The sequence below is a fragment of the Nerophis ophidion genome, linkage group LG23 (assembly GCF_033978795.1).
Source record: "Nerophis ophidion isolate RoL-2023_Sa linkage group LG23, RoL_Noph_v1.0, whole genome shotgun sequence".
In the NCBI taxonomy this organism is placed as follows: Eukaryota; Metazoa; Chordata; class Actinopteri; order Syngnathiformes; family Syngnathidae; genus Nerophis; species Nerophis ophidion.
In genome coordinates, this window is record NC_084633.1 from 11,603,856 (window position 1) to 11,614,894 (window position 11,039).

At 37.8% G+C, this 11,039-nt stretch overlaps 1 protein-coding gene across 2 annotated transcripts in view; it reads right to left on the reverse strand.

Moving 5' to 3' along the window:
* srl (sarcalumenin) overlaps positions 1–6,023 on the reverse strand; it is a 43,258-nt gene extending 37,235 nt beyond the window's left edge. The window contains exon 1 of one of the 2 annotated variants that reach the window (XM_061884819.1): positions 5,909–6,023. In XM_061884819.1, the coding sequence (XP_061740803.1) occupies positions 5,909–5,993 (85 nt within the window). In that variant the 5' untranslated portion in view covers positions 5,994–6,023. The remainder of the gene's footprint in view (positions 1–5,908) is intronic. The other variant, XM_061884818.1, reaches the window with a different exon arrangement.
* Between the last annotated feature and the right edge of the window lie 5,016 nt (positions 6,024–11,039).

Here is an 11,039-nt window from a genome sequence, read left to right on the forward strand (position 1 = left end):
CTAAGGCCGTTGCCACACGACCATGCATCGGTTTGGGGGAAACATTCTAGCACATTAAGACGGAATGTTTGAAGCCCCCAATTTTGGTGTTTATACAAACAAACATAAGACTGGTTTTACGAATAATGAAGCTCAATGATGCCTCACTAGCTGTGTGGACAATGCACTGATACTATGTTACTGTTTCATAATGGTCATCCCCCATTTGATGGATTAAATGAGTCACTACATTTGACCTGTATATAAAATTGAGAAATGTCAAATATAGTAACAGTATAAGTCTGGTCACATGTGTTTTTCTTCAAGTGACATACACAATAAGGCTTCCGAAGGACACTTGTGTTTCATAGGGCATCAACGCTTGAGCATCATTGGACACATCACTATTGACTGATTGATTAAAACTTTTATTAGTAGATTTCACCGTTCAGTACATATTCCGTACAATTGACCACTAAATGTTAACACCCGAATAAGTTTTTCAACTTGTTTAAGTCGGGGTTAATCAATTCATGGTACTACCATTATATATATATATATCAATCAATCAATATATATATATATATATATACACAGCCCGGCCCTTGGCCAAATTTTTTTAACCCAATGAGGGCCCCCCCCGAGTCAAAAAGTTTGGGGACCCCTGGTCTACATATACTCTATATCATATTACATTATTCTATTTAATTTAAAAAATAAATCATTCTTGAGCCTTAAAAAGCACAATTTAAAAAAATTAAATTAAAATGTCAAACTCTCTAAAAGTATGGCTAGTACTGTGCATTACCATTACAGTATTTAATGGCAATATAATATATTCTCATGCAAACCCTTATAGCAGATTTTAAACCGAGCCTCACCCAGGATCAGGTTGCACTCAGTGCACAGAGAAGGTAAATTAAATTACACTGAACACCACCAGAGCAACTGGCAGGTCTGCAAGTGGAGTTGGGGGGTGGGGGAGGAGGGCAATGGGGTGTTCCACTGTAGCGAAATTTCATCTAAACTTAGCCTGCACAGTGGATGACAGTACACCAGCAAAACTCTTCACATCTACGACTTTGTGTAAAATTAAAACATACGGTGTGTTGGCCCTGCGATGAGGTGGCAACTTGTCCAGGGTGTACCGCGCCTTCCGCCCGATTGTAGCTGAGATAGGCGCCAGCGCCCCCTGTGTCCCCAAAAGGGAATAAGCGGTAGAAAATGGATGGGTCTTTACCATGAATTGATTAACGTGGACCCCGACTTAAACAAGTTGAAAAACTTATTCGGGTGTTACCATTTAGTGGTCAATTGTACGGAATATGTACTGAACTGTGCAATCTACTAATAAAAGTATCAATCAATCAATTCTAAAAGTGTGGGAGTGAGAGTGAGCCAGAGCTGCCACGTGGTACTTGGCGGATGGTGACAGGTGGCATGTGGAGCTCCCCCATCGGTCGGAAATAGCCCCCACAATGGGTCAAAAGACGGACACGGTAGGACGGGAGGGCAGGGATGTTCCTATTTTAAGGGTTTTGACTCACTGAGACATCCACTAAATATGCGTTAAACATCCCATCCGGGACATATTGCATATACACAAAAATATCGATGTTTTACACACTAATGGCAAAGACGCTGAGGTGTTGATTTGATGTCCATGATGCACTCCAAGAGGAAATTAAGTGTCCTTGCTAATGATGGCTTAACGCCGCTATTTGTGCGTGTTGATGCTAACTCTGTATCAACACCGTCAGCAAAAAAAAAAAAAAAAAAAGGCCCATCTTGATGAGCGCTGCCCCATGAGGTAAGAGAAGGTATTACAAGACGAGCAAAACCTGGATGGTCACATCTTGCCTGCTACACTGTCGTCATGGGGATGTCCCACACGTGTCACTTTCCGTTAATCACATGGAGGTTCCGCACCTGTCCATGTCCTGCCCTACAGACGTGGTTTTCCACGGAAACTAAATGTCTGAAATCAGATTCATATTGGACAATACGTCCACAACCTTGTTTCAATGCACCAGTTGCCATAGTAACCCTTTGTTTACACTCAACCCAATCTTTCCTGGTGTGGAGAATGCATATATTTTTAAGATTTCTGTCTTTATTCATAGTCATGTTTAAGGCAGCTAATATTTTCCCCTGTGTACTTTTTTTGCTTATATCTTATGTCCGCAAGTAAACTGTATGCTTTACCTTGAAGGGTTGGAATGTGGGAGTTGAAATACTCCCTTTTTATCTTATCTGTATTAGAACAATGAGGATGTATTCCTTTCTGGACAGGGTCTATATTCGTATTCAATAAGTTGTATCTTCCAGTTTTATTTTCAGACCACTTCTGGATGCTGGTATCAGTGTATTTGTAAGGACTGGTCTCCTAAAGTTTCATTAAAACTTGATAATATTCCTATTCTGTCTTGATGGTCCTTCTTACTCTGCATATATGTCATCTGAAAGAATTTGGGATTGACCAAGTTGTATTCCCTGAGAGGAAGACTGGTCAGACGCAACAATTGTCAGAGAACATCACGATCATCTGGCTTTGTTGCTAGGCAGAGTTCGTGGGGTTGGACCATAACTGCCCCATAAGCTGCAACAAGAAAACAGAAAGGCACGCACTAAGGAAATTCTCACAAAGATAGCACCTAGTGTCGTTATTCACTTAAATATCGCAAGTATTCTGCATTATACATGAAATACATACATACAATACAGATAGAAACTACCGTAAAACTACTTGCTAATTGGTGGGGCACTGCGCCCCCTGCCCTGAATTTAGTGTAAAAGTCTAATAATTAAACCTTGATGGAAGACAGGCAGACAAACACTGCACAAGTACAACTAAACATACTAAAAATATTGAATACTACTAAAATTGATATATTTTTTTAGAGATAAATGTAATAAAAATACACAATATGTTGATTTTACTATCATCCAAACCTATGGCAAATTCAAAAGTACATTATCGTAATGATTTTTATGAAATCACTAGTTAACTTAATAAAAAGCATGGTAATACTTTAGTATGGGGAACACATATTAACCAGTAATTAGTTGCTTATTTACATGCAAATTAGTAACATATCTCTTAATTATTCATTATTAAGTACTTAATGCCTTATTCTGCATGGCCTTATTATACAACCAGTAAGGCATTAACTAAGAGTCTTCCCTTAATAACCTCAGAATTATTGCTTATTAGGTACCTTAACCCTTATATGTTCCCCTTAGTGTCTAAATAACTCTAAATGAAGTATTTGTTACTTTAATAAGTAACGAATTAATGCTGAATGTTCCCCATACAAAAGTGATACCAAATCTGTCATTTCGGAAAACAAACAAGAACGTTTTAAGGATGCATAATAATAATGTTATTCCTGACATTATCATTTTGTTATTAATGCAAAGTAACTGCAACTTAAGTCGTTAAAAAAAGTATTCATTTATATGTATTATCTATTGTACTTTACCAAGGCAATTTAACCCCAGAGAAAATTTAAGCAGTACATTGTTTTAATTACTTTTATGAAATAACTAGTTGATTTAATTAGAAACTACCATTTGCAAAAAACAGCATTTAAAAACTTATATTTCACCAGAAGTTTAAATAAATTCAAAAAGAAACCTTTTGTCATTTTGCAAGAAAAAAAGATCTGATTTATGAAAATAAAAGTGTAATTCTACAAAAAAGCTGTAAGAAGGCTAGAATTGGAAAAGCATTTCAGGATAAAACAAATCAATTAATAAAGCCTTCATTTGTACGAGTGAAAAAGTAAAATACATTTGTGGAGAGACGGGAGGTGACGCTCTTTGGCCCGGCTCAACATGGAGGCCAGGAGGCGGAGGATGTAGCGGAACGGAGAGGCGGGGCGTACCTGGGGCAACGCCGCCGTAATCCAAGTCAGGTGCCTAACACACACACCGGGTCTCAAGCTGTCCATCTCCTGACAGAATTTAAGAGAGGAGAAGGAGGAAGGAAGAAAGGGAGGAAGGAGAAGGAACCACCCGAGACGACCGACCACGAGCACAACGAGGACAACGAGCGAGATCCAGACGAGGATGAAGCCCCGCAGCAGACGCACCCAGCGGGCAGCGAAAGGTGCGCGACGGCAACCAGGGAGAGCCAGCAAGCCAGAAAGTGGCGCGATCGAATGGCAAGAAAATGACATTATTGAAATAATAAAGGGTCAAGCCTGTTATGAGGCGTCCTGCATCCAGTGTCATGGCAATCCACACGTCACAACATTATTAATATACTGTATATACACATACATATTGTATATCCACACATACATATATATACATATACATACAGATACATATATACATACTGCATGCATACATACATACATACATACATACACACATGCATACATGTATAGTTATACATACATACACATACATACGTGTATACATATACATACAGATACATATATACATACTGCATGCATACATACATACATACATACACACATGCATACATGTATAGTTATACATACATACATACACATACATACGTGTATACATATACATACATATACAAACAGTATATACCTAAAGGTATATGTATACATACATATAAATACATATATATATATATATATACAGTATATATATATATATATATATATATATATATATATATATATATATATATATATATATATATATATATATACACACACACACATATATAAATTATAAATATACACATACATACATGTACTGTACATATCTACAGAAATACATATATACACATATACATATATGTTTTATATATGTACATACATATAAATGTAAATTCTTCATTTTTAAAGGGTAAAAAAGTAGATTTTTTTTTTCTTCAAGTCTTAAATTTTTGAAAGAAATAAATACATTTTAAAGCAAAAATTGTCACATTCTTACGGATTGATGGACAGGTTTAAGCATTCCGACATTAAGATTCACTTTAACACTCTTGTATCGAACTCCAGCGGCCCGCGACCCAGAACTGGACGTTATGTTATGGTTTTTGCTTGTTTCAAACATGCTTACAATTACAATGTAATACACCACATAAGAAACAGAGCTTATTTAATCCTGAACCTTTTCCATTTTTATAGCAATTTCCAACACATTTATACAATCAGTATAGAAAAGGGGTAGAATGTGTTTTAACAAATGTGTTCATTATTTTTTAACATTTATAAAATGTTTTATTATATCAAATGAATATTTTTTGAATTTTCTTTTTTTTGTAATAGCCAGCATCCCATTGGCAGCGCCTGGCTCTCATATAGACACCTGTATGGCTCTAGCTACCAAGCCCCTCCTGTTTGGAGAATGCATGTCCCTACAAGGCCAAGGGCTGGGAATAAATTGTGATTGTGACAGTGCAGAGTGACAGCAGCTGTGCAGCGTATCTAAAAGGCGAGCACAGAGGCTGGGAGGAGGAACTATAGTGTTGGGTTACAGCAGGCCTTCCAATCTTAGACACCTGACGGCAGCCTGGAATAAAAAGGCCTGGCGATGGGCTGCCGAGCTCAACGCCGCCCCAAGGACGGACAAGGGTGACATGCACAAGGGTATCGCCCTGGTCTGGATCCCTGGGACGGCCTGTTTGGGAGTGGGATCGGCTCCATAGTCAACTACCAGGATGTCATCCTGAGAGGTAGCCGTATTCTCCCGAGATGTCATCGCGTGGACGTCAATTCACCTCCATTTCAGTTGACTTTTTGAAAAAATACTCTGGTTTAATTATAAACTGATTTGAAGGCCCACTTAAGCTGCTGGGGTCTCCATGACGGGACGCTACTATTCTAGCTGGACGCTGCTACTGTCAATCAAAGCATGCATTAAGTGCACTTGTCACTGAGAAAGACCACTGGCCACAAGTGTGTGTGTGTGTGTGTGTGTGTGTGTTGTAGGTGATCCTTACCTGCTGTGGCCTGCAAAATCAGCAGGGAGACGAAACAGCAGATGGAGACTAGACCCTTCATGGTGGCTGCCAGGAGACCTCTCATCGTTGCACGGGCTATATATACCAAGGCAGGAAGGTTAAAGGGCACGCGGGGAGAAGGGGCGGGGCATCTACCATGCCAGCTGGTGGAAAGGCCCTGTGTGTGTGTGTGTGTTATCGTAGGTGTCATTGCATGCCAAAGAGAGCCTACGTGGACGAGCAGCTGACTAGTAGAGGTCACAGCTAACGCCTCAGCATCAGCGCCGTGACGGCTAATGTAAGCAAAGATTCGTTTTTCGACTAAAAAGGACTATTACTTTGCATAGCTCGGTTGGCAGTGGCTGTGCCAGCAACTTGAGGGTTGCAGGTTCGATTCCCACTTGTGCCATCTTAGTTACTGCCGTTGTGTCCTTGGGCAAGACACTTTACCCACCTGCTCCCAGTGCCACCCACACTGGTTTAAATGTAACTTAGATATTGGGTGTCACTATGTAAAGCGCTTTGAGTCACTTGAGAAAAGCGCTATATAAATATAATTCACTTCACTTTGTTGGTATTACTTCATTAACTCAAAACCTGCCTATTCAAATGAGTATTTCTTTCCTAAGAAGTTTTTTTTTTTTTTTTTTATCGTACAGCTCACTTTCCTATTTTTATACATTTAAACTTGTTTTTAATAACATGCACTCATTGTTGAACTTTGAAATTTGGCGAAAATGTAAAGTGTCACCTGGCTTTGGCTGCTGCCCCCGCAACCCAACCTCGGAAAAGTGGAAGAAGATGGATGGATGGATGGTAAAGTGCATTATGAATAAATATAATAACTATTATTATTAAAAGAAGCACAAATACAATAATTAAGTCTATATTTCAGGGGAAAAGTCGCAATAAAGTTCAAACCCTGGCCGAGTCAACCCAAAGTCTATAAAAATGGGACCCATCACCTCCGTGCTTGACACTCAGCATCACGGGTTGGAAATAAATAAATAGAAATAAATGGGTTATACTTGTACAGCACTTTTTCTACCTTCAAGGGACTCAAAGCGCTTTGACACTAATTCCACATTTACCCATTCACACACACATTCACACACTGATGGAGGGAGCTGCCATGCAAGGCGCTAACCAGCACCCATCAGAAGCAAGGGTGACGAGGTTGGTACTAGGTGGGGATTGAACCCTGGACCCTCGGGTTGCGCTTGGCCACTCTCCCACTGCGCCACGCCGAAATGGGGGTTAAATCACCTAAAATGACTCCCGGGCGCGGGCATTGCTGTTGCTCACTGCTCCCCTCACCTCACAGGGGGTGATCAAGGGTGATGGGTCAAAAGCAGAGAATAATTTCGCCACACCTAGTGTGTTTAAGAGTGACTATCATTGCTACTTTAACTTTAACAATCCGGAAAAAAATGTTTAACTTCCAGAAAGAAGACATGAATATACCGGTAGTCAAAAAATGTTTAGAGTAAGTAGCAGATTTTTTTTTTAAAGTTTTTTAATAAACAAAAATTACGAAATAACTTGTGTTCTGTTCAAAATTACGAAAAAATTAATTTTACCTTATAGGTGGAAACAGTAGCAATGTTACAAGAAAAAATAGAAATTTTACAAAAATGGAATCACTTCACAATAGTACTAAACATTTTTGTACTATTAAGTGAAAATTTAAAATTATCTGCTGCTGGAGAGGCTCCAGTACCCCCCGCAAAGCCGAAAAGGACAAGCGGTAAAAAATGGATGGATGGAAAGTCATAATTTTACGAGAAAAGTTGAAATAGTAATTTTTAAGAATTAAAAATAAATCTCACTTTTCGATATTATTCCGGTATTAAGTCCATGGTGAGATATTTTTGCGGTATATGTCCAAAAAACAAAAGCTTGGTAAAAATGCTATAGTGTGTAAAAATGAAGTGTCAAAAATATTTAGGATTTATAGTAATTTATAAACATTTATAGTAATTGAACACAAACATAAATCTAAAATGATCCATTCATATTGATTACTACAAACATTTATTTTTAAGAGCAAATAATCATGCAGGAACATCTACTAGTTCAAGCAAATATTTGAAGGAATAACTTACAGTTGACTGCGATGAGTTGGCAACTTGTCCAGGGTGTACTCAGCCTTCTGCCCGAATGCATCTGAGATAGGCTCCAGCAACCCCCGCTACCCCAAAAGGGACAAGCGGTAAAAAACTGGATGGATGGAACTTACAGTTGAAATGTAAACATCCAGTGAAATAAAAGAAAAACAATGTACAGTTTAGTGTCTTTTAACTTTTATATTATGGGAAGCAATGTCCTCTACAGTGGTCATTTTTAAATCAGTCTGAAAAATATTGTGTCTCTGAAAAGTAAGCTAACAATATTACTTTTAATAATGTAAATACCTTACAAACTAATATTAGGCTTCGCTGTATCTTCACGTATCTTCCAGTGTGACGATTTATGAGGTGGCAACTTGTCCAGTCCTGCTTTCCACTCGGCTGGAGCTGGAATAGGTAACATCGAGAGGGGAAGGCAGTAGGAAAAAAATGGATGGATTGAGGATGTATCAAGCAGCTTTTTAGTTTACTCATATTTCCCACGGTGATCATTTTTTGGTGGTTTATTTCCATTTGTGCGTTGCGACTCGACAGACAGGCTTTGTGTTGCCTTGGAAACGCTCGAAACGAAAGTGGCGCTCTTCGGTTTGCAGAAAGTAGACTTTCTTACCTCGGCCAAAAAGGTTATGTCTTGACCTGGGCTTGTTTGTCTGTTTGTTAGCAACATAACTCAATAAGTTATGGACATATTTGATGTACAATATAAGAATTTATGTTATCTACAATGAGTACCAACACATTCCACTTCCTGCTTAGGCCGTTACACGCGCATAACTCGTCATTCCCGCGCTAGGCAGAGGATTCTGGGAAATGTAGATTATATACAGACCAGGCCAACAATAAACGTTACACTCACCAAGTTTTTGTATGATACTGTCACACGTCACGGTAATATTGAAAAGACTTTGACGGCGAAATACCGCGGTATTTATAATACCATTACATTATTTGTTGTTTTACGAGAAAACAATGTTGGAAATCCACAAAAATCTTGTATTACTGTAATTTTTTATGAGGGAAAATATCACAGTGAAAATATTCATATTTTTAGTTTTGCTAAAAGAAAGTTTATTATGATAAAAATTCATCATGGCTATCACTTTTAATAAAATCCTAATTTTAAAGGAACAATATTGAACGTGTGTGTTAAATTCAATGCAGGCATCGTACAAGAAAAAAGTATTGATTCATGTTTTTTTGTAATTTAACAATAAAGTTGTAAAAACAATGTTTAATTGTAATAGGTGGGGAAAGTTATCATTTCGCAACAAAAAGGATATGGGGAAACAGTCTGTGACAAGAAAAAGTAGATTTATTTTAGTTGTCAATATAAAAGGTCTATTTTACAACAAACTTTTGTAGAAATGTTTATATTTTTTTTAGAAAAAATTTAATTTGACAAAAATAGTCGTAATTTTTCAAGAGACAAAATAGGAAAAGTACATATTTTACAAACATTTCAAAAATTTTTTTGGGAGAAAAGTCAAAATTGTATTCATTTTAAAGCTATCAGTTCACGACAAAAATGTATTAAGTCATGTCTTAATTTTTAAGAGTAAAAAAGTAGTAGTTTTAAGTTTTATGAAAATAGTCTTCATTTTATGAAAGAACTAAAAACATTTTGAAGCAAAACTTGTCATACTACAAGAACAAAGAATTCTACTTTTGTCTTATGTATTTCAAAATATTATGTATGTGTAAGAGAAAACAAGTCATTGTGATACAAAAATAATTTCACAGGATGAGTTGTAGTTTTATGAGATTTAGATTGTAACTTTGAAAAACCTAATTATCTTACCTGAAGTAAAAAAAAGTCTTAATTTTTGAAAAAGGAGTACGTGTACTCGAAAAATCAAGTCTTAAATTCATTACAACAAAAGTTGTCGTGTTATAACAGAAGAACACAATTGGTTTTTTAAATTTTACAATGAAAAAGTTGACATTTTTCGAGAACTAGGATGTAAGAAAAAAAGCTACAAGAATTGAATTAGTGTATTAGTGCCCAAAGCATGGGTAACTTACACATCTGTGAAGACACCATTAATACTGAAAGGTGCATACAGGTTTCGGAGCAACATGTTGCCATCCAAGCAATGTTATCATGGACGCCCCTGCTTATTTCAGCAAGACAATGCCAAGCCACGTTTTACAGCAATATAGTAAAACAGTGTGGGTACTAGACTGGCCTGCCTGTAGTCCAGACCTGACTCCCATTGGCATTATCAAGCCAAAAATACCACAACAGAGACCCCGGACTGTTGAACAACTTAAGCTGTACATCAAGCAAGAATGTGAAAGAATGCCACCTGAAAAGCTTTAGAAATTGGTCTGCTCGGTTCCCAAACGTTTACTGAGTGTTCTTAAAAGGACAGGCCATGTAACACAGTGGTAAAAATGCCCCTGTGCCAACTTTTTTGCAACGTGTTGCTGCCATTAAATTCTAGGTTAATGATTTGCAAAAAAAAAAAGGTTTCTCAGTCGGAACATTAAATACCTTGTCTTTGCAGTCTATTCAATTGAATATAAATTGAAAAGAATTTGCAAATCATTGTATTCCCTTTTTATTTACGAACTACACAACGTGCCAACTTCACTGGTTTTGGGCTTTGTATATGTCTTCTATATATATATATACACAATTGACGTTACTATGGGGAGTTTTGACGGAGCAGAAACGTGCGAACTCGTTGGGAGTTTCCTCCTCTCCCAGCTTGCTAGCCTCAACCTGAACCTTGGTATTTACCGTGATGATGGACTGGCAGTGTGCCGCGCCTCGCCAAGGAGCAGCGAGAACACCAAGAAGCGCATATGCCAAATCTTCAAAGAAAATGGCCTACGGATCACGATTGAAGCCAACAAGCAAACCGTCAACTTCCTCGACGTCACTTTCAACCTGAGAAATAACAGCTACCAACCATTCACGAAACCCAACACAACACTCCAATACGTGCACCATGACAGCAACCACCCTCCCACCACCACGAAAAGAATACCTACCGGAA